Source organism: Sapajus apella, unplaced genomic scaffold (genome assembly GCF_009761245.1).
Source record: "Sapajus apella isolate SASKATOON/1434 unplaced genomic scaffold, GSC_monkey_1.0 scaffold23, whole genome shotgun sequence".
NCBI lineage: Eukaryota > Metazoa > Chordata > Mammalia > Primates > Cebidae > Sapajus > Sapajus apella.
The window spans coordinates 24,015,893-24,040,553 of record NW_022436963.1 but is presented as its reverse complement, the minus strand read 5'-3'; the positions used below and the strand labels follow the sequence as shown (position 1 = coordinate 24,040,553).

Below are 24,661 nucleotides of genomic sequence, written 5' to 3'. Positions count from 1 at the left end.
TCACTAACACCCAATTTATGGGTATGTAAGATGCATTTTCCCCTATGCAAAAGACAATTCAAAAATTGCTCCATCTCTACATGTCCATATCACAAATGGAAGGCCTCGTACTAAAGTTACAAAAGAATGATGCCACCTCTAGTGGTCAAATAAGGAAACATAAAACATAACATCAAAAATAAGAGTTTCCCATCGTAATGGTATTTTCCTTAACAAAAATAACAAATCACAGGGCAACTGATCATAAGGAAAGCATTACCCTAAAATTTTAGATTTAAATTTGTCACTACTATAATGACCTTGCCTACCAAAACTGACTGACATCTATACAGTTCTGTGTAGTGCTGAGATTTTCGTATCTATTTTTTTCAGGGTAAGACTTTTTTTGTTAATATAGCACCCATGATATCTTACTGGATTCTAATATATAGGATATCACATTTACATCAACAAGATAATATTTTTCATTTTATACTTTCAGATCATCGTTTCTATGTAACAAAAGGTATTTAATATTTTAATTTCCAAAAATTTCTCTGTAAATAAGATGCATCATACATGGACTTGTATGCCTTACAGAACAGACAGAATAGCAATTATATTATGTTTCTTTGTGTTACAGTTTCCTTGTTTACCTTATAGAGATGATTCAGGCCCCTACTAAATCTACCAGACTGTTGCAGATATCAAGAAGATCATTTACGCAAAAGTCATTTGAGAAAAATAAAGCATTATGCAAAAAATTGGTACGCTGATACCAACTATCTGAGCAACTAGGGGTTAAGCCAGATCCCTTTGGGGAAGAGAATATTCAACTTCCTCCACTACAGTGAGGTGATTATAGACCAGCTGGGTAATCCTAGGGGGAAAGAAATTGTTTAAAGAGAACTTTCTAAGGCTGGTAGGAAGTTAAATTTTCTTGCCAATAGAAGAAGCTGAACTATTTATTCTGTACACATTAAATTTGAAGTTGGTCTCTGATTTCCACCCATTGCCCAAGAGTTTAAAAAAGAGAGATGACCACATCTACTCATGACTAACAGATCAAATGTTTTTGTCTGCAGTAAACACAAAAATTACTGAATTTCCTTTCAGAAGCAATAGTTACATAGAAATTTATTACGATTTAGACCTCCACAAATCAAAACAATTTTTTCTTTAGAAATACTCTCAGATTGGCTGGGTGCGGTAGCTCACACCTGTAATCCCAGCACTTTGGGAGGCTGAGGCGGGTGGATCACTTGACGTCGGGAGTTCGAGACCAGCCTGGCCAACATGGTGAAACTGTGTCTCTACTAAAAATACAAAAATTAGCCAGGTGTGGAGGCACACACTTGTAATCCCAGTTACTGGGGAGGGGGCTGAAGCATGAGAATCACTTGAACCTGGGAGGGGAAGTTGCAGTTAGTCAAAATCATGCCACTGCACTCCAGCCTGGGTGATAGAGTAAGATTCCATCTCAAAAAAAAAAAAAAGAAAGAAAGAAAGAAAAAGAAATACCCCTAGATATATGCTTCATCCTTTAACATTGTTCAAGTAGTTGAAATTTGAATGCTCCTCTCAGATGTATTTTAAATAAAATTCTGTACGCATAATCATCTTGTCTAATATTTTAGTCCCCTACATAAATATCTCAGCAAGACGTCCAGCTTTTACTAAGATTACCTGTTTTAGATGTGTGTTAGAGTGGAAAATGCAAAAGTAGAGAAAAAAGGCTGGAAGGAACCGCATTAAAACAGAAACAATTTTTTCCACTGGTCAACAGGATTATGGCTAATCTAATCTTGATTTTGAGCCATTAACCCATATGCTCTACAAGTGTGTCTGTCTGTTTCACAAGTGTGTATTACTTTTATAACATGGGTGTGGGGAGTCAGTTGCATAGAAAGTCTCAATATAACACCTCAGGTGCCACTGAAATGGTCTCAGACATTTAGGAATTGGAAGGCTCACAAAAGCTACTTTCACAGCTAGCTCAACCTGCTTAAACAATGTTAAATGCATAATAGTCTTTTTTTTTTTAGAGATAAATAGCATTTTAGAAAAAAAATAAAGAAAAGCATATTCCCTTTTGGGAGCAACTGATTTGGCAAAATTTAACAAGGTTTTTAAAAACTCAACAGTCGTGAAGCACCATTAAATATTCACACAAAAAGACCCAGGCAGCTTAAAGATCAATATTTCCTTGGTCACAAGACACCTAGTTGACTTGCAGCAAGACAAAACGTTCAGTGTATCTGGTTGGGGCCAACATGGATGATGACATGTTTCTCATAAGCCCTTTTCATGGTTTTCTCAATTTGCTTCAGAAAAACTTGCGGGATTCGTCCACATAAAGTGTGCACAGTCTCCAAAAACTTCAGCTGAAGGGGGTAATACATGGATTGAAAGAGATTGTCTTGAAAGGGAAACTGAAAGATGACAAAAAAAAAGTTTATTTTAGTAACGGAAATACCATTTTAGATGCAGACCACTTTTACTAAGAAATGACACAAGAATTACGATAAGCACACAGGCACAGGTTTGGACAAGTGAAAAGACCTTTGAAGATCTAAATTAAAATCCTGTCTCAGCCGTGCAACCTCAGGTAGTCATTTAAACTCTCTGAACCTCAGTTTTTTTTACCTCTTTAAAAAGAAAAAGGCTAGGCATGGTGGCTTACACCTGTAACCCCAGCACTTTGATAGGCCAAGGTAGGAGGACCACTTGAGCCCAGTGGCTGAGACCAGCCTGGGCAACATGGAAGGACCCGTCTCATTAAAAAAGAATAGTAATAAATTTTTAAAAATATAAAGATTTGCCAGGGGCGGTGGCTCACGCCTGTAATCCTAGCACTTTGGGAGGCCATGGTAGGTGGATCACCTGAGGTCAGGAGTTCAAGACTAGCCTGGCCAACATGGTGAAACCCCATCTTTAAAAAAATAAATAAATAAAAATAAAAATATAAAGATTTATTTGAAGGGCCGGGCGCGGTGGCTCACGCCTGTAATCCCAGCACTTTGGGAGGCCGAGGCGGGTGGATCATGAGGTCAAGAGATCGAGACCATCCTGGTCAACATGGTGAAACCCCGTCTCTACTAAAACTACAAAAAATTAGCTGGGCATGGTGGCGCATGCCTGTAATCCCAGCTACTCAGGAGGCTGAGGCAGGAGAATTGCCTGAACCCAGGAGGCGGAGGTTGCGGTGAGCCGAGATCGCGCCATTGCACTCCAGCCTGGGTAACAAGAGTGAAACTCTGTCTCAAAAAAAAAAAAAAGATTTATTTGAGTCCTTAAGGTCCTTACAATCTAAAAATGAAACATCTCTAAAGCCAGGAAAGTCTATATATAGTATGTTTATGCTGAGTAGAAGCAAGACTTAAGACTTCACTCACTTGAAATCTACTGCAACAAAACAATAAATTCTTAATCTTTTTTGCCTTTAAAGTAATTTTAGGCTGGTGCAGTGGCTCACGCCTGTAATCCCAGCACTTTGGGAGGCTGAGGCGGGTGGATCACGAGGTCAGGGGTTTGAGACCAGCCTGACCCACGTGGTGAAACCCTGTCTCTACTAAAAATACCAAAATTAGCTGGGCATGGTGGTAGTGGTGGTGCATGCCTGTAATCCCAGCTACTCAGCAGACTGAGGCAAGAGAATTGCTTGAACCTGGGAGGCAGAGGTTGCAGTGAGCCAAGATCGTCCCACTGCACTCCAGCCTGGGTGACAGAGTGAGACTCCTTCTCAAAAAAAAAAGTAATCTTAATGAAGAAACTTTAGGGTATGTCTATGGTAATCCCATGAAGTTCAGAGTTTAGCAATTACTAGTAAAACTTATTGGCAATAAACCATATTTTAATAATTCAGGTACCAAATATTAGTGATTGTTTACTACTATCTTAATATTGGGCTTTTGAGATCATCATTTTTTAAAAATCTTATGTTTTTTTCATGGAATATGTCTATGAGCAGTATTTCCCAAAATAAATCTTTCAGATCACTTGGTTAGGCACGTGTCAAAGTTTTATTACAATCTTGTCAAAAGGGGAAAAAGCTGCTAATAGATGAAGTCAAAGATCCATTCTTGGTCAGGACATTTATATGGAAAGACTAGTAAGAAAGGAAAGAAGAATTGGGTAAGAGTCAGTACACTCTTGCCTAACAGCAGAGGTGGGTGTCTGGTTTCCTAGAACAAATCTTAATCCTTTTAAAATTCATCAGAAATACTGCTTATACAGGTTTATTAGAGACGCCAATTTCTTCTCAGAAGGAGATTATGGATTACATAATACAAGAAGGTTCTGTCCCAGACCAAGTTTGGCATACCTTTTCTTTAATCACAAAATTTAAAACCATTGATAAATCCCTTGAGGCCAGTCCTGAATCTGTCCTTTTCACCACTGTAGCCCCAGTAATGGGAACAGGATAGTTCAAAACCTTGGAATCACCCTCAATTCCTCTCTTTCCCCTGACAATCCTCATCCAATTCATCAGCAAGTCCTGTAAACTCTATCTCAAAACACATCCGCAATACGGCCAGTTCTTCCCATTTTCCTGCTACCACGCAAGCCCATGCCAGCCCCACTGCTCACCTGGGTGGCTGCGATTAGGCTCACAAATAAACAGCCTTTGTTTTCACTCTCGCATGCCTTGCATAAATCAGAGCTTATCACTTTCCCGAAGGGGCTTTCCACTGCGGTTAGAATAAGATGCCAACTTCTTCCTTTTTCTAAAGACTCAAGGTAACCTGTAAACTCTCCCCTCTCTTCCTTTCTCCTCTTACCTGGCCATTCCTGTCTTTCCAGTACACCAAATTCATTCCGGACTCTGGGACTTTCCCCTGGTTATTCTTTCTGCTTAATGGAATATTCCATAGGGCTGCCTCCATCTGATAAGTCTAGGACTTGCAAGCAGCTTTCCCTGCGCCCCAGCTGGTAGAACGCTCCTTTCCAGCCCGGGACTTTGGACCCATCAGCTCACTCTTTTTATACCTTTTGAACTCCTTTCACTATCCCAGAGGATTTTTGTTTGTTTGTTTTTAGATAGGGTCTTGTTGTGTCCCCAGGCTGGAGGGCAAAGGGGCAATCATGGTTCACTGCAGCCTGGAACTCCTGGGCTCAAGTGATCCTCCACCACAGCCTCATTAGCTGAGGCCACAGGTACTTGCCACCACGCCCAGTTTCGTTTGCTTTTTCCTATAGAGGCAAAGTCTTGCTCTGTTGTTCAGGTTGGAGTACAGAGACGCAGTCCTAGTTCACTGCAGCCTTGACCTGCTAAGCTCCAGGGATCCTCCAACCCCAGGCCCAACCCTTCCCCACCCAGTAGCTGGGACTACAGGCATGTGCCACCAGGCTAATTTTTTTTTCTTTTTATTCATTTTTGTAGAGACACATCTCACTATGTTGCCCAGGCTGGATTTTTCTTTGTTTTTTTTTTCAATGAATATTGTCTGGTTTCCTCCACCAGAATACATGCTTCTTGAAGACTAGGGCTTTGTCCATCTTATTACCTTCCAAATTCCTAGAAACTAGAATTGTTTCTGCATAAAATAGGTGCTTCATAAGTGATTGTCAAGAGCATTATTGAAAAAACGTCTAATGATAGATGTCTTCCTTGCAGGGAGGTTGCACTGCCCTTTCACACAAACATGTAACACACAGGGTAGGGTATCTGTGAGCACCTGAAACAGACAGAGAGAGAAATAGAAAGAGAGGGAACATTTTCAAAGAGAGATAGAAAGAGAAAAAAATATATATAGAGAAAATGTTTATAAGCAAGAAGAAAGCGAGAAATGTGAAAATGCTAGGGAAAGTGTAAAATTGTTATAAAAACAACTTTTTTATATCTTTTTTTTTTTTTGAGATGGAGTCTCGGTCTGTTGTCTAGGCTGGAGTGCAGTGGCACAATCCTGGTTCGCTACAACCTCTTCTTCCTGGGTTCAAGCCATTCTTCTACCTCAGCCTCCCAAGTAGCTGGGATTACAGGCATGCACCACCACCCCCAGCTAATTTTTGTATTTGTAGTAGAGACAGGGTTTTACCATTTGGGTCAGGCTGGTCTTGAACTCCCAACCTCAAGCGATCCACCTGCCTTGGCCTCCTAAATCGCTGGGATTATAGGTGTAAGCCACCGCACCTGGCTGAAACAACGTCTAATTATCGCACACACTGTAAGTCAGGCACTGTACTAAAAGTGGAAAGACTATCATTTTGTTGAATTCTCACAACACTTCTTTGAGGTAGATAATCTTATTATCTCCACTTCACAAATGAAAAAGCTGAGGCCCAGAAAGGTAAGAGCACAGTTAATGGCGAATTACCAGAAAGTGACAAAACTGGGATTTGAACCCGTCTGTCCAGGCCCAAAGGCAAGCTCTGACCCATTACACAATGGTTCACAGCATTGTAGACGATGGGGACATACATCTTTTATGATACAGTCTCTTTATGGTTACTCACATTTTGGGTCAGGGTTAGTGATTTTTCTGATTAAATGTATGTGAATGAAAACTATTTTTAGGCCCAACTGAGGAAAATCATGGAATGTACTAAGTAGAATCATTTATGAAACAAAGTTGTTCAGCCTTCTTTCTGATCCCCCAGGAAACAAACAAGATGAGTTGTAACTCAAGAACCACAACTGCTCAATCCAAACCAGGGGTGACAGATCACAAAAGAAATCCGAGAGTGGCTCTGATAGATGCGTGGCTGCTGCGTATTATTTAACTTCTGCTTGTACTCCTGAATGAGTTTGCCCCCAGAGTCAGTGGTTGAATATTTAAATGTGAGGATATCATTAAGCACAGAACAAATTTTCTACATAATTAAATCACCCAGCCTTTGAAAACCAAACAGCAGGAAATGCAGAAGAAAAAGACGTTTCCTTGGATGCATGCTAAACACTTTCCCTGTACAGAAAGTGTAGTCAACTCTGGGAATTTTTTTTTTTTTTTTTTTTGAGGTGGAGTTTTGCTCTTGTTGCCCAGGCTGGAGTGCAGTGATGTGATCTCAGCTCACTGCAACCTCCACCTCTGGGTTCAAGTGAGTCTCCTGCCTCAGCCTCCTGAGCAGCTGGGGTTACAGGCATACACCACCACAGCCAGCTAATTTTGTATTTTTAGTAGAGATGGGGTTTCTCCATGTTGGTCAGGCTGCTCTCAAACTCCTGACGTCAGGTGATCTGCCTGCCTTGGCCTCCCAAAGTGCTAGGATTACAGGTATGAGCCATCACCCCTAGTCAACTCTGGGAATTTCAGAGTTGGAATTCTCCAGGACTCTCCCTACCAAATGCATACCTTATATTTTTCATTTCTTTTCTTTTCTATTTTTTTGGATGCATTTTTTCAGAGACAGGGTCTTACTATGTTGCCCAGGTTGGTCTTGAACTCTTTGCCTCAGCCTCCAAAGTGCTGAGATTATAGACATGAGCTACTGCACTGGGCCTACTTAATTAAATTAATTAATTAATTGAGGTTTATTTTATTTATTTATTTATTTATGAGATGGAATGTCACTCTGTCACCCGGGCTGGAGTGCAGTGGTGCAATCATGGCTCACTGCAACCTCTGCCTCCCAGGTTCAAGCAATTCTCCTGTCTCAGCCTCCTGAATAGCTGGGATTATAGGCATGCACCACCACACCTGGCTAATTTTTGTATTTTTAGCAGAGATGGGGTTTCACTTTGTTAGCCAGGCTGGTCTTGAATTCTTGACCTCAAGTGATCTGATCTGCCCACCTCAGCTTCCCAATGTGCTGAGATTACAGGTGTGAGCCATCATACCCAGCCAATTTCATTTTTTAGATATGGAGTCTCACTACGTTGGCTGCACTGACCTCAAACTCCTGATCTCAAGCAATCCTCCCACCTCAGCCTCTTAAAGTGCTGGGATTACAGGTTTGAGCCACTGTGCTGGGTCTCTTTTTTTTTCTTTTTTGTAAATGCACATTTTTATACACAAAAAAAAATGTTACTATGTTATGGGATTTACCCCTACCTCACTTCTACCAAAGCCTTTTCTTTTTCTTTTTTTTTTTTTTTTTTTTTTTTTTTGAGACGGAGTTTCGCTCTTGTTACGCAGGCTGGAGTGCAATGGCGCGATCTCGGCTCACCGCAACCTCCGCCTCCTGGGTTCAGGCAATTCTCCTGCCTCAGCCTCCTGAGTAGCTGGGATTACAAGCATGCGCCACCATGCCCAGCTAATTTTTTGTATTTTTTTAGTAGAGACGGGGTTTCACCATGTTGACCAGGATGGTCTTGATCACTTAACCTCATGATCCACCCACCTCGGCCTCCCAAAGTGCTGGGATTACAGGTGTGAGCCACCGCGCCCGGCTACCAAAGCCTTTTCATGAAACTTAAGGAAATTCAATTCTTAACAAAAAAGCCTAATAAATTCTACATGTTTTATGTCAGGGGTTGGCAAACATTTTCTATAAAGGAGTAGATGGTAAATATTTTAGGCTTTGTAGACCATATGTTCTTTGTCACAACTAATCATCCTGCTGTCACAGTGCCAACATGGTCATAGATAATACATAAATGGCCAGGCACGATGGCTCAGTGGTCCTAGCACTTTGGGAGGCTGGGATGGGAAGATTACTTGAGGCCAGGAGTTTGAAATCAGCCTGGGCAACAAAGCAAAATCCCATCTCTACCAAAAGAAAAATGACAATACATAAATGAATGGGTGTCACTGGTTCCCAATATGACTTTATTTAGCAGTGCTGAAATTTGAATTTCATGTAGTTTTCTTGTGTCATGAAATATTCTTTTTTTTTTTTTTTGATACAAGATCTTGCTCTGTTGCCCAGGCTGGAGTGAAGTGGTACAATCATAGCTCACTGCAGCCTTGAACTCCTAGGGTCAAGCGATCCTCCTGCCTTAACCTCCCAAGGATCTGAGATTACAGGCATGAAGCTTGCCTTAGTTTTTAAATGTTTTGTACAGATGGGTTCTTACTATGTTGCAGTTTTCTTGAGGGAGTTCCATAAAGGGCTCTAGCCAGCCATGTTCATATAGATATCTGCATTCCTACCCTATTTTCTCCTCTTCTCTCCCATCCCAGGCCCATGGGTCCATAAAGAGGCAAGAACCTTTTCTTCAGTGCCCCCTGGCAGTGAGAAGGTTCCTGCCATCTGTGCTGTATCCACTTGGTTCTTATCTTGTACCCTTTGGTGGAGAAAAATGGAAGACTGAGGAGACAGGGCCTCTCTCTGCTGCTTACACGAATTTCTGCAGTTAAGCGAATGAAGGCTTGACTGCTACCTTCAGTTTGGCTCCTTGTCCTAACTGACCACCCTGACCCCCAATTGAGTAACAGACTGGAGCTGGCAGCCAGGTAACATATTTAGCTAGAACTGAATGGTATCAATTTCTCTTTATTGTCTAATCTTTACCCTAATGTGTTACCTTCCACTATGGCAAAAGGCATAAGAGTTGTCTTTGTGACATGAAATTTCCTCCTAAAGTAGGTGGCTCATACCTATAATCTCAACACTTTAGGAGGCTGAGGCAGGTGAATCAGTTGAGATCAGGAGTTTGAGACCAGCCTGGCCAACATGGTGAAACCCTATCTCTACTAAAAATACAAAACTTCCCCAGGCATAGTGGCATGTGCCTGTAATCCCAGCTACTTGGGAGGCTGAGGTAGGAGAATTGTTTGAACCTGGGAAGTGGAGGTTGCAGTGAGCCAAGATCCCACCACTGCACTCCAGCCTAGGTGGCCAAAAAACAAAAACACACAGAAATTTCCTCCTAAAGTAAATGTACTTAAGTAAAAGATAATGAATGGTATATGTGGAAATAAGTCAAGTAGATATGATATAGTACAAGGTGGCAAGTGGATATAGTGACAGAGAGTGACTGAGGTTGGGAATAACTGGTATAACTCTATGTTTTGGGAATATTTGGCCTTGAAAGGGACAGGTGACTAATGTGCCAGTATTGCTTTGTGTGGTTCTGCTAACAGCAGCAAGAACACACTTACATCCCGTATTGCTTCATAGAGTGCTTTGAATGTCGGTTGCTTATCATCGTGGTAGACACCTCGGTTTCCATGCAGGATGGAGACACCTTCATGTTCAGCCTCTCTGCAGTTGCTTCCATACATGCAGTGATCAGGACGGTAGTTCCACTGGCAGGGGAATACATAGAGACACTCTGGTGGTGAAAATAAAAAGACATTTGTGCCCAGAGTCAGTGCCAGTTCTTAGGTGATTCAACTGTTTTTGCTACCTGTACACAGCACATAATTTCAAGGTACAGGAGTGTGATTTTTTACTCACAGATCAAAAGTTTGCCCCATTTGTCAAAATTCTGAGATCAAGAATTGAAGGGGCACACAGTGATGAGGTAGGTTTCATCTAAAAAAGGAAGGAAGTATAGCATCTTAAATAAGAAGGCAAACACAGGCATCAGGTAGCCTGGGTCCAAATCCCAACTCTCTCACTCAAAACCACTGAAATCAGTGTCTAATCACTTAACTTCCTATAATTTCATTTTCTTATCTGTAACTGGGAACAATATGACCACTATCTGATTTTGATGATTAAACTTTAAACACTCATGTAAAATGCTTAGCAGGGTATCAAGCATAGAGTAGTGGTTCAATAGTGTTCGCAGTTGTACAGGCTGGGTGTGGTGGCTCACACCTGTAATCCCAGAGTTTGGGAGGCCAAGGTGGAAGGATCACTTGAGGCCAGGAGTTTGAGACCAGCTTGGGCAACATAGTGAGACACGTTGTCTCTATACAAATTTTAAAAATTAGCAGCTTGGCCAGGTGCAGTGGCTCACGCCTGTAATCCCAGCACTTTGGGAGGCCAAGGCAGGCAAATCATCTGAGGTCAGGAGTCTGAGACCAGCCTGGCCAACATGATGAAACCCCGTTGCTACTAAAAATACAAAAATTAGCCAGACATGGTGGCAGGCGCCTATAATCCCAGCTACTTGGGAGGCTGGGGTGGGAGAACTGCCAGGAAGTGGCAGAGGTTGCAGTGATCCAAGATCATGCCACTACCGTGGGCAACAGAAAACAAACAATAAAAAATGAAAAAGAAAATTAACCAGGCACGGTGGCACACTTGAAGCTACTTGAGAGGCTGAGATGGGAGGATTCCTTGAGCCAAAGAGTTAGAGGTTACAGTAAGCTATGATCATGTCATTTGCACTCTAGCCTGTGATGGAGTGAGAACTTGTCTAAAAAAAAAAAAAGAATACATACAAAAATGTCAAAAATAGTGTTAGCAGTTGTAATCAACTCTTTGGAAAGGTTTAGTAAAATGGACAGATCTAAAAAAGAGGAGTCAAGATTAAGGCAAAGATTCCTCTTTAGATTAAGAAAAACCAAAAACAAAAGAAAAAAAAAAAAAACCAGCAAAACCCCTACCTTCAGCCTGGTGCAGTGGCTCATACATGTAATCCCAGCATTTTGGAAGGCCGAGATTGGCAGATAACTTGAGGTCAGGAGTTTGAGACCAGCCTGACCAACATGATGAAACGCTGTCTCTACTAAAAATGCAAACATTAGCCAGGCATGGAGGCGGAAGCCTGTAATCCCAGCTGTTCAGGAGGCTGAGGCACGAGAATCTTGAACCCGGAAGGTAGAGGTTGCAGTGAGCTTAGATCACATCACTGCACTCCAGCCTGGGTGACGGAGTGAGACTCTACGTCAGAAACAAAAACCAATAACAAAAAATCCCCCACCTACAACAGGAAAGAGAAAAACCCCAAAGCAAAAAGCAAAGACAAAAACGCCCTATGCCAAGGTAACGATATGCACTGTGGCCATATGTGCACATATGTACACAGGTGTGTTTGCATCTCTAAACAAGTGGTTCTCAACCAGGGGCGATTTTGCCCCCTCCCCGCTCCTCTATCCCAGGGCCATTTGGCAATATTTGGAGGGAGACACTGTTGGCTGTTACACATCGGGGAGGCTGCTACTGGCATCTAGTGGGTGCTCTGAACATCCTCTAATGAACAGGACAGTCTCCCACAATAGCAATAGTGCTGGTGTTGAGAAACTGTGCCCTAATCCTATTGGATTCAGAAAATTTCCTCTTGGTGACCAGAATTATACAATTAGCAATGTATTCATGACCCCCTAGCTTCCTGGCTCCACAGCTTGATGCTTTTTGAGGTTGGGGTCAGAGGAGTATAGATCAAAGCTCTCTGCAAATGTCTGTTGCTGATCATGAGAAAGACCCTGTGAGAGAGCACAAGAGAGAATTACTACAAATCAGTAACACCACAACCATTGGAAAAGCAACTTCAAGATGTGCTTGTTCATTGGGTTGATGGCATTCCTGTCTCATGGAAAAAATTATTGCTTAGTGATTACTTACAATAAGCTTCAAGATGGAAAGAAAAGAATGAAGTGATTGTCGCACATCCCGTCTGGCAGGCTGTGTATGTTTCCATGGTTCAGTCTTTTACAGGCCAGTGACATTTAGACACCCTTTATCAAATTCCTGATTGCTCAACACACACTGTGATATTCTCTTTTCTCAGGAGAACTCCATTCTACCACGACATTCTCTTACTTGGATTTACCTGAACATTTGCACATACATAGTCCCTAAGTGGGACGGAGTGGTGGCCATCCTCAAGTCACCCTATCTAGATTTGAATCACAACTCCTCTATGAGCTGTGTGACCTTTCTGCAATTTAATGCAGAGGCTGGATGTGAGGGCTAAATAAAGGAAAACTTCTAAAAGTGCTTTTTTTTTTTTTTTTTTTTTTTTGAGACGGAGTTTCCACTCATGTTACCCAGGCTGGAGTGCAATAGCACGATCTCGGCTCACCGCAACCTCCGCCTCCTGGGTTCAGGCAATTCTCCTGCCTCAGCCTCCCGAGTAGCTGAGATTACAGGCACGCGCCACCATGCCCAGCTAATGTTTTGTATTTTTAGTAGAGACGGGGTTTCACCATGTTGACCAGGATGGTCTCGATCTCTTGACCTCGTGATCCACCTGCCTCGGCCTCCCAAAGTGCTGGGATTACAGGCTTGAGCCACCGCGCCCGGCCCTCTAAAAGTGCTTTTTAACTGTGCCTGGCCACAGCCCAACTGCTTCCTTTTGTCACCCAATGCGTCACATCATTCATTAATGATGCCCACCTGAGCATTTACATTGTGCTGTTTAAGCGCCTTCTAAAGCTTCCAGTTGAATGGACTGCTTGAGCCTGTTTTTGTAAATACATTGATTGGTTGAATCAATGAATATTTGTTGAGTGTCTGCTGTGTGCACTGTGGACAAAGCAAATAACAGAAAAGGCCAGTTTCTGCCTTCGTGAGTTTAGATTGGTCATGTTGCTTGCTATGGCTCTTTCTCTTCCATTTATTAACACTTTGCCCCTTCACTCCCTTCTCTTAATTCCATTCATTCAACCAAACACTTCTGAACACCAACTCCATTTAAAGCACTGAGCCTTGCACTGTGAAACACATAAAGTTGACACGGCCCCTTCTCACACAGACTGTACAATTTTTGTCCTTTTCTCTTGTGTTTTACATCAGGGATGGTGAACTTCCCAGACTCCCGAAATAGTAATTTGTTACCCGTTTCCCAGATCAATACCAGTATCAAATAATTGGGCCTGTCAACCCCACAATGCAGCACTCATGACTGTGTGTTGCTGGGTGCTTTGGTGCTATGAATGTATACAATGTGGTTGCATGCTCAAGGGCAGGGCTCCAGTGACCCCAGGCAGGAAGAGAATAAGGCACTCCTGGGGCCACTGAAGAGACTTGTCCCATGTGAGTGAGTCCTGCTCCCTGAGGTCCCCATGAACTCCTCCCGCTTCCCTAGTATCACACACTCAACTCACAATCTACTGTACTCCATGGGCATTTCAGCTCTTCTCTCTCCCTTCAGCGAGAATTTTACCGCCTCTACTTTAGCTGGATGCCCTGCCTTGTCATTTATACTTGGCTGGTTTCATTTTCTTCGCCACCCACATCCCAGTTTTCTAGAAATTGCCCTTGAAGAAGGAGTAGACCTATGTGGTCATGTTTGAGAGAGGAAAATGGCACAGGTCTTTGCCCCTCTAGAGCCTGATCAAGGGTGGTCCCCAAATTAGAGAATTCAGTTGCAGCTGGGCTGGGCCAGTCTCTTTTTCTTTGTCAAGAATTTGAATTAAGAAACACAGGAGGGGTGGGGGTGGGCGAGAAAAAAATTAAAAAAAAAAAAAAAAGAAACACAGGAGATCCATCATCATTGGTTGTGGACTTGTGAAGATGTATTGACTTGGGGTTGACAGTCAGGCTGGGCCACGTGCAAACACAGAATGTGGTCTGAGAGGCAGGGTAGAATCAGACTGGCATGGAGAGAAGCAAAGATGACAGAAACCACGAGGCCTCTGAGAGAGGAAGAAACTGCTTTGGTCCTTGGCAACTTCCCAAGGCCAGTTCTCATGAAGCCTGGCTTGACCTGACTCGTGTGGTCATGAGACTGCCCCTGGCCTCTTACAATATCTGCCCTCACTTAGCTGGCTTGAGTGGAGTTGTGTTCCCTGAAATCTAGTGCGTTCATCTAAACACATCTTTCTATATAGAATTCCCTTTTGATTCCTGTCAGATTTACCCCTTCCATTGAACTCTGCTCTTGACTCAGACTCACCTGTAAAGGTGTGAACTCAGTTTTCCACCCCTTGATGAAGCTGCCTGGGCTCACCTGCCAGGAAATGTCCTGTGGGATGAGATACCTGCATGCCCCCAAGGATTTCAGCTGTCTCTTCTCAAGTCAGTCTATTACCCAGCACTGCAATTATATACCCACAGGTATTTACTAATTACAGCAAGAGTTTTAAAACACTTTCTAGCTAATGACTTTTAAACACATTTTAAAAAGCGGTGTTATCAGTTACAAGAGACTATAATAATGACAACATTCCTGATATGTGTTACAGGTTTTATGTGCATTGCTTCAACCATGGCAACCTGAAGAACCATAACAACAAACATGTTTATCTGCTGTGCCATGGCCAATACTGTCTCCCTCTTTCCTTTCCAGGGATAAAGGTGACAAATCTTTTTTCAAATATAGTTTGTTCTGGTTTGTGGGATGTATTCGGCAATCAACATACATGAAGAGAAACCTTACGATGTGATGGATATTTGCTGGATCTCAGTTCAAAGATCCCATGTTTAATCAAGTACCTGGGTAAAGTGGGAAACAGGAAGATCAAACGCAGGCTGTACAAAGAATAATCAGGGAGTCCACCTAATAATCACTCATCTAAAACCAGAAAACTTGGTTATTTACTTGACATTGTGCAGAACCAGAATTTAGAACAACGTCACAATTATTTTTTAATATCCTGTTTTACTCAGTGGATCTCAGATGGAGAGTGTAGAAGCAATTAATCTCCTCTGGTTTCAGCCCCAATTAAAGACAAGGGACTCCTGTTTAATTGCAAAGCTGTTTACAACTGCCTCTGGGTATTATTTACTCGCTAATCATGTCCTCAAATAATCAGCAACAGGCTAAGAGGATCGGGGGAGGCAACTGTGTGAATCTTTTGGATTCCTCAGTTTGGGAATCCAAACTGACAGACTGATGTAAGTCTCTCTGTCCGTATTGTTTCAGCCATATGACAAACAGGAAACACAATATTTAAAGAAAAGGGCTGGCTGTGGTGACTCACGCCTGTATTCCCTCAAGTGATCCACTGGGCGGATCAAAAAATTAGCCGGGAATGGTGGCAGATGCCTGTAATACAAAAATTACAAAAATTAGGTGGGTGTGGTGGCAGGATGCCTGTAATCCCAGCTACTCAGGAGGCTGAGGCAGAAGAATCTGCAGTGAGCCGAGATCCTGCCACCATACTCCAGCCTGGGTGACAGAGAGAGACTCAGTCTCAAAAAAAAAAAAAAAAAAAGGCCCTGTGTGGTGGCTCACACCTATAATCCTAGCACTTTGGGAGGCCGAAGCTGGTGGATCACTTGAGGTCAGGAGTTCAGGACCAGCCTATCCAACATGGTGAAACCCCGTCTCTACTCAAAATACAAAAATTAGCCATGTGTGGTGGCAGGCGTAACTGTAACCCAGCTACTCAAGAGGCTGAGGCAAGGGAATCACTTGAACCCAGGAGGCAGAGGTTGCAGTAAGCTGAGATCGTGCCACTACACTCCAGTCTGGGCAACAGAGCAAGACTCTGTCTCAAAAACAAAACAACAAACCGGTCATGGTGGCTCATGCCTGTAATCCCAGCATTTTGGGAATTTGGGAGGCCGAGGAGAATAGATCACCTGAGATCAGGAGTTCAAGACCAGCCTGGACAACATGGCGAAACCCCATCTCTACTAAAAATACAAAAATTAGCCAGGTGTGGTGCAAGACTCTGTCTCAAAAACAAAACAACAAACCGGTCATGGTGGCTCATGCCTGTAATCCCAGCATTTTGGGAATTTGGGAGGCCGAGGAGAGTAGATCACCTGAGGTCAGGAGTTCAAGACCAGCCTGGACAACATGGTGAAAACCCATCTCTACTAAAAATACAAAAATTAGCCAGATGTGGTGGCGTACACTTGTAGTCCCAGCTACTTGGGAGGCTGAGGTAGGAGAATTGCTTGAACCTGGGAGGCAGAGGTTGCAGTAAGGTGAGCTCACATCACTGCACTCCAGCCTGGGCAACAGAGCGAGATTCCATCTCAAGGAAAGAGATATTGAGAGAGAGAGAGAGAGAAAGAAAGAAAAATGAAACCTACCTATGAAGAAAAAGGAAGAGATGCAGACTTACTGTCACAGTGAAATGGATTAAAGCATGCCCTAAGAGGCTTGGCCTAGTGGCTCATGCCTGAAATCCCAGCACTTTGGGAGGCCAAGGTAGGAGGATTCCTTGAGCTCAGGAGTTGCAGATGACCTTGGACAACATAGTGAGACTGCCCCCAATCTCTACAAAAAATTAAAAAATTTGGCTGGGTGCAGTGGCTCACACCTGTAATCCCAGGACTTTGGGAGGCCAAGGCAGGTGGATCACATGAGGTCAGGAGCTCAAGAGCAGCCTGACCAACATGGCAAAACACTGTCTTTACTAAAAATATAAAAATTAGTCGGGCATGGTGGTGGGTGCCTGTAATCCCAGCTACTCGGGAGACTGAGGCAGGAGAATCGCTTGAACCTGGAAGGCAGGGGTTGCAGTGAGCTGAGATCATGCCACTGTGCTCCAGCCTTGATAACAGAGCAAGACTCTCTCTCCCTCCAGAAAAAAAAATAATAATAACTGCTGTGGTGATGTACACCTATAGTCCCAGCTACCTGGGAGGCTGAGCCCAGGAGGTTTAATCTGCAGTGAGCCATAATCATACCACTGCATACCAGCCTGGGAGACAGAGTGAGACTTCATCTCATTTAAAAAGAAAAAAAAGCCCGAGTACAGTGGCTCACACCTACAATCCCAGCACTTTGGGAGGAGGAGGTGGGCAGACCACCTGAGGTCAGGAGTTCGAGACCAGCCTGGTCAACACGGGGAAACCCATCACTACTAATAATATAAAAAAAAGCCAGGCACGGTGGCACACTCCTATAATCTCAGCTACTTGGGAGGCTGAGGCAGGAGAATTTCTTGAACCAGGAGGCAGAGATTGCAATGAGCCAAGTTCGTGCCACTGCACTCCAGCCTGGGCGACAGAGCTAGAGTCTGTCTCAAAAAAAAAAAAAAAAGGCCACAAATGAACAGCTAAGACATTCCCCTTTCCTCTACTGAATTAGTACTGGGAATCTTTCCAAGAAACTCTGTATCAGCCTGATTTTTTTTTTCTTTTCCAGGATTTGATCCTTTTTGATCCAAAGTTATATGAAATTGGGTTTTATTCTAGAATTTTGTTTTTTTTAAAAGGTACACAGGATGTGTCTCAAGAGTGACATAGAAACACAGGCCAAGTCTTTCTGAACAGGAATCTCTACTTTAGGGTTTTTAAATGCAAAGGAAAGGCCTGAAAAGGGTAGGGTAAGAATTGCTTTTTTTTGCCCGAAGATCTTTCTCAAGAAGAAAACATAGTTATAATTTTTTTTTGTTTGTTTTGAGACAGAGTCTCACTTTGTCGCCCAGGCTGGAGTGTAGTGGTGTGATTTTGGCTGACTGCAACCTCTGCCTCCTGGGTTCAAAGGATTCCCCTGCCTCAGCCTCCCAATAGCTGGGATTACAGGTGCCTGCCACCATGCCCGGCTAATTTTTTTGTGTTTTTAGTAGAGACGGGGTTTCACCATGTTGGCCAGGCTGGTCTTGAACTCCAGACCTCATGTGATCCACCCGCCTCGGCCTCCTAAAGTGCTGGGATTACAGGCATGAGACACTGTACCCAGTAGTTTTAATTTTTAATAAGAATAAAGTTTTAACAAGGAAGAGGAGAAAAGAAATACACAGACCAGAAATTTTCATCTCCCTTTCTCCCTCTACCCCACCAAATCATCCACCTAACAATATAAGAAGAATATCTTTTGCCCCAGATGAAAAGCAAAAGGGAATTGGGTATTTGAGTTCTTTTTCTAGGATCTTTTGACCCTGAATATGTCCCTTAACTCCAAGGACACTAAGAATCAATTTCCTTCAATCTAGCAATTGTTTAGGCTACAGAGGGTCTCCTGCCTAAATTATAATATTTCCATGTAGTGTTCTGCCTCACACCAATTTTGACTATACTTCTTAGAAGAATGGTATAGCAAAATCTAAAAGATTTTCTCTAAAAATGAAGTCCAGTGTTGGAGGTTTCAACATTTGGCCTTCTGTGTCAGTAGTGCAAGGCCCCGCCTCCATCAGATACCCAGGGGGGCGGATGAAAGGGCAAATTCTGCAGGGGAACACAGGCTCCTCTGTGCACTATTCAAGCCTAGTCAATAGCAACCCGCGCATGGAATGTGCTCCGTGGGGCGTGCTGGGTACGCTCCCACACAAAAGGCATTCTCCAAAGATAACCTACCTGGATTGAAATAAAAAATAATATTTAATAAATCCTGGTCTCCCCACGTGATGGCATTCTTGTACTTCTGGTACAGGGGGTATAACATGTCCTCCCAAGCAAGGCCTGTTGGAATCATGCTGTTCTGGAAAAGAGAAAACCATCAGAACAGCTGAAGCAAAGTGAATACATATTGTCCACCGAGAAACAAAGTGACGGGACTGGTTTTCTTCCCTTTAGAGGAAGAAAACAAACAGAGGAGGGGTCCTGCTATCCTCAGGGCACAGAACAAAACAAAATTTGGGCTGTTGATTGCATTTCTTTTGTCAGCTGTACACACGGATACTAGATGCACTGGGAACTGATAGTTGAACCTATGGCTTCCACTCAGAAAACTATGCCTGGAATTGAACTCTTCCTTCTTTCCTTCTCTTCCCTCCCTCCTTCCTTCCTGGTTTTTTTTTTTTTTTTGAGACAGAGTCTCCCTCTGTCACTGAGGAGGTTTCAGCTGCAGTGAGCCATAATCATACCACTGCACACCAGCCTGGGAGACAGAGTGAGACTTCATCTCATTTAAAAAGAAAAAAAAGCCCGGGTACAGTGGCTCACACCTACAATCCCAGCACTTTGGGAGGAGGAGGTGGGCAGACCACCTGAGGTCAGGAGTTCAACCGAGTTGCACAATCTCGGTTTCCTGCAATCTCCACCTCCCAGGTTCAAGTGATTCTGGTGCCTCAGCCTCCCAAGTAGCTGAGACTACAGGGGCATGCCATCATGCCTGGCTAATTTTAAAATAATTTTTAGTAGAGACAGGGTTTCCTCACATTGGCCAGGCTGTTCTCAAACTCCTGGCCTCAAATGATCTACCTGCCTCAGCCTCCCAAAATACTGGGATTACAGGCGTGAGCAACCACGCCTGGCCTGAAACTGAACCTCTTTCTTTTCTTTTTCCTTTTTTTAATGATGGAGTCTTGCTCTGTTGCCAGGCTGGAGTACAGAGGCACGATCTTGGCTCACTGCAACCACTGCCTCCTGGGTTCAAGCAATTCTCCTGCCTCAGCCTTCCGAGTAGCTGGGATTTTAGGCACTACTTTATTTTATTTTTTAAAATAAAAATATTCTTCCATATTCCATTCTCACTTTCCCCAGAAGTATTCATAATTAACAATTAATGGTCTCTTAGGTATTCTTCTGGACATTTCTTTTTCTTTCTTTCTTTTCTTTTTTAGAGACAGGGTCTCGCTCTGTTGTTTAGGGTGGAGTGCAGTGGCTTAATGCAGCCTGGAACTCCTGGGCTCAAGCGATTCTCCCATCTCAACTTCCCAAGTAGCTGGGACTACAGCCACATGCCACCATGCCCCATTAATTGTTCTGGAAATTTCTAAGGCATAAAAATAATCACAGTCTACAGTAGCATGATGTACTGCATTTAATTTTCTTTCATTTAATGTTTCTTAGAGGCCACATATGGTGGCTTGTGCTCATCATCCCTGCACTTTAGGAGGCCATAGCAGGACGATCATTTGAGCCCAGGAGTTTGAGACCAGCCTGGGCAACATAGTGATACTGTGTCTCTACTAACATAAAAAAATCAGCTGGGTGTGATGATGCATGCCTGCAGTCCCAGCTACTCAGGAGGCTAAGACAGGAGGATCACTTGAGCCTAGGAGGTCAAGGCTACAGGAGGCTATGATTGCACTATTGCTCTCCAGCCTCGGCAATAGAGCAAGAACCTGTCTCATATATATAATACATTTCTTAGAGATCTTATTATCTCATTTTCAGATCAACCTATTCTTTTGAATAGAAGGATGATTTGTTTTTTTGAGACAGCATCTCTGTCACCCAGGCTGGAGTACAGCGGCATGATCTTGGCTCACTGCAACCTCTGGTTCACATGATTCTCCTGCCTCAGCGTCCTGAGTAGCTGGGACTACAGGTGTGCAGCATCATGCCTGGCTAATTGTTATATTTTTAGGAGAGACAGGGTTTCACCGTGTTGGTCAGGCTGGTCTCAAACTCCTGGCCTCAAGTGATCCGCCCGCTTGGCCTCCCAAAGTGCAGTGAGCCACTGCCCCCGACCAGGAGGATAATTTTTTTTGACTAGTTCTCCACTGATTTTCTTTTAGGTTCTTTCCAGTTCTTTGCTAGGATAAAAGATGAGATCATGAATATTCTTATATAAATATCGTCAAGGACATATATATTCCCAGGGTAATTCCAATAAATTTTACAGTCTTTGAAGCACTGGGTAGGAAGAGTTCAAACATTATGGAATTCAGAAATGCAACACAATATTCCTAAATGGTAACTCTGTTGAAACTTTAAATTCCATAGCCATCTGGGCTTTTCCTGAATAAACAAATATTCCATAATTTTCTAAATACTTTTCTTTGGTTCCTTTTAACCTCACCTATGTTCTAGGTCACCTATTTCCAAAATCAACACATTGACACTTTGGAAATGTCACTGTTGACAAGACTAACTCCCAGTCTTTAAACAAGGATTTTAAAAGCACTCGTTTACCTTGAACTGGGTACTTCTTATCCGAGTTAAATTCATTAACATGACTCCTGAATTAACTCCCGCAGAGCCATAGAAAGGATGCCTAGCAAAGCGGCTATACCAGCCAATCTTGGGGATTTCATGCTCGGGGGCCATGGCTGCAAGTTGAGTGGAATTAAACAGTCTCAGAAGCTTCCAGATGTCATCAACAGGTCTCAGAAAGAGAACATCGGTGTCCACGTAGAGAAGTGAGTCCACATCCTTTAAAATCACCTTTGTGTGCAAGGAGTGAGTAGAAAGGGGAGAGGAGGGAAGAAAACAAAACAAAAACAGGTCAGAAACGAAGTGGTCTGATAGGTAAATAATGCTAGCCAACCTTTGTTGATTAATACTAAATTCTGGAAAGGTTCCACTCTTAGCTCCCATTCCTTCCTTCTTCTTTGACTTGAGGAATGAGTGTGGATCAAGAGGTGGAGATTTTTTTTTTTTTTTTTTTTGAGACGGAGTTTCGCTTTTGTTACCCAGGCTGGAGTGCAATGGCGCGATCTCGGCTCACCGCAACCTGAGGTGGAGACTTAAAAGAAGATAAACCTTGGTCTAGTTTAGCCCAATTATAGGACCGTGGACTATATTTGATAAGGGTTGAACTTACAAAGGAATAAAAACAGCAAATTACTGTGGCTCTCACTTCTTCCATCTCCCAATAAGGCCACTTGTTTTTCTCTCTTAGTTTTTCCTTGAAACATCCAGTGTGGCATTAGAAAGCTTGAAATGGACAATCTAATTTATTTATTATTTATTTATTTATGAGATGACGTCTCGCTCTGTCACCCAGGCTGGAGTGCAGTGGTGTGATCTCGGCTCACTGCAACCTAAAGCGGACAATCTCTAAACCAGCTCATACCAAGCCTTGGGGGTAAATACTCTCTGTCTCTGGATCCACTTCTTCTACTGTTAATGGGGGGGGGGGAGGCTTTATCTTTAAAACAAAACAAAACTATATATATGTATATACACACACACACACACACACATATATATAGTTTGTAGATGGGGGTCTTGCTGTGTTGTCCAGCTTGCAGTGCAGTGGCATGCTCTTGGCTCACTGCAGTCTCAACATCCTGAGCTCAAACGATCCCTCCTGAGTAGCTGTGACCATAGCTACACACCACCAAGCCCGGCTAATTTATTATTATTATTTGTAGAGATGAGGTGTCACTCTGTTGTGCGGGTTGGTCTTAAACTTCTGGACTGAAGCGATCCTCCCACCTTGGCCTCCCAAAGTGCTGGGATCACAGGCGTGAGCCACTGTGACCCACCTAAAATGATATTTTTAGCTACGATTTGGTCTTGGGGTTAGGCAGTGCAAGTCATTGGCTAGCTTTGTTTGTAAATCAGCAATCGACAACCTTTTCCTCTAAAGGGCCAGAGAGTAAATATTTCAGGCACTGTTTCAACTCCTAAAATCTGCTGTTGTAGCATGAAAGCAGCCATTGATAACAGACAAACAATGAGAGTGGGCCGGGCGTGGTGGCTCATGCCTGTAATCCCAGTACTTTGGGAGGCTGAGACGGGCAGATGGCTTGATCCCAGGAGTTTAAGACCAGCCAGGGCAAATAGTGAAACCCCATCTTTATTAAAAAAATAGAAAAATTAGCCAGTCATGGTGGTATGCTTCTGTAGTCCCAGCTACTCAGGAAGCTAAGGTGGGAGGATTGCTTGAACCTGGGAGGCAGAGGTTGCAGTGAGCTAAGATCACCAGCCTGTGTGACAGAGAGAGACTCTGTCTCAAAATAATAATAATAATAATTGATAATAATAATGAGAGTGGCTGTGTCCTAATAAAACTTGATTTCAGGACATAGGAGTTTGAATTTCCTATATTTTTCAGATATCACAAAATATCCCTCGTTTGATATTTCAACCATTTGAAACGTAAAAGCCACTCCTGGCTCACAGGCTGTGGTTTGCTGACCTCTGCTGTGGATGACTCAAGCCACCTTAGGTGAATGAGCTCTCTTGTGCAAACTGCTTGGCTTTCTAGAGTTTTGCTCAGAGATTTGAGACTTCAAAGCTGCACCTAGTAGTAGCGTTATTTGCCTTGTTTTGCCATTGTTCCCCAAACTTAGGGGTAGCTTAACCAAGGGAGGGTTTGAATCTTCTTGGATCCCTGCCCTAACATCATCCTAACACCATAACACTGATGGACTGAGTGTCTGTGTCCCCAACATTCACAGGTCGAAGTCCTTGCCCACAATGTGATTGTGATGGCATCTGGAAAGGAGCCTTTGGGAGATAATTAGGTTTAGTTGAGGTCAGAAGGGTTGGATTCTCAAGATGGGTTCAGTGCCCTTATAAGAAGAAACATCAGAGAGGTCTCTCTCTCTCTCTCTGTCTCTGTCTCTCTCTCCTCTTTTTCTCTCCTTTCCCTCTCTCTTCTCTCTTTTCTCTCTCCTCTTTCTCTCCCTCCCCCTTTCTGTCTCTCTGTCTCTCTCTGCCATGTGAGGACAGAGTGAGAAGATGGCCATTTGTCAGCCAGGAAGAGGCTCCATCACCACAGCCTGACCATGCTGACACCCTGATCTCAGACTTCCAGCCTCCAGAACCGTAAGAAAATAAATTTCTGTTGTTTCAGCCACGAGTCTTGTATTTTGTTATGGCAGCCCAAGCAGACTAGTATAACATACCACTGGGATCCCCAATATTTAAAATTGATGAACATGGATACTCTATGATACAAGTATCAAAGAAATTTCAGACTTGAGTAATTCTGAAACCCACATAATTAGCTACAGAATTTATCTTTTGTTCTTCATCTACTAAAGGAATGGATGTTACAAACCACTAAAATGAAATTAAAAATACTGATCATCTGCCATTTCATAAATGAAGATTATCTTAACATCCATTTTAAGAATTTGAAGATTCTAAGTCAGGCATGGTGCCTGAGAGGCTGAGGCAGGTGAATCACTTCAGGTCAGGAGTTTGAGACCAGCCTGGCCAATATGGTGAAACCCCATCTCTACTAAAAATACAACAATTAGCCAGGCATGGTGGTATGTGCCTGTAATCCCAGATATTCAAGAGGCTGAGGCACAAGAATTGCTTGAGCCAAGGAGGTGAAGGTTGCAGTCAGCTGAGATTGTGCCACTGCACTCCAGCCTGGGTGACAGAGTGACTCTGTTTCAAAAAAAAAAAAAAAAAAAAAGACTGGGTGTGGTGGGGTGTGCCGGTAATCCCAGCTACTTGGGAGGCTGAGGCAGGAGAATCCCTTGAACCCGGG

At 43.1% G+C, this 24,661-nt stretch overlaps 1 protein-coding gene across 1 annotated transcript in view; it reads right to left on the bottom strand.

The window, feature by feature from the left end:
- Positions 1-584: 584 nt before the first annotated feature.
- GXYLT2 (glucoside xylosyltransferase 2) overlaps positions 585-24,661 on the bottom strand; it is an 86,528-nt gene continuing 62,451 nt past the window's right edge. The window contains exons 4-7 of the mRNA XM_032290483.1: positions 21,400-21,651; positions 18,895-19,018; positions 9,963-10,135; positions 585-2,411 (exon numbers count right to left, since the gene is read on the bottom strand). Of these exons, the coding sequence (XP_032146374.1) occupies positions 2,229-2,411; positions 9,963-10,135; positions 18,895-19,018; positions 21,400-21,651 (732 nt within the window). The 3' untranslated portion in view covers positions 585-2,228. The remainder of the gene's footprint in view (positions 2,412-9,962; positions 10,136-18,894; positions 19,019-21,399; positions 21,652-24,661) is intronic.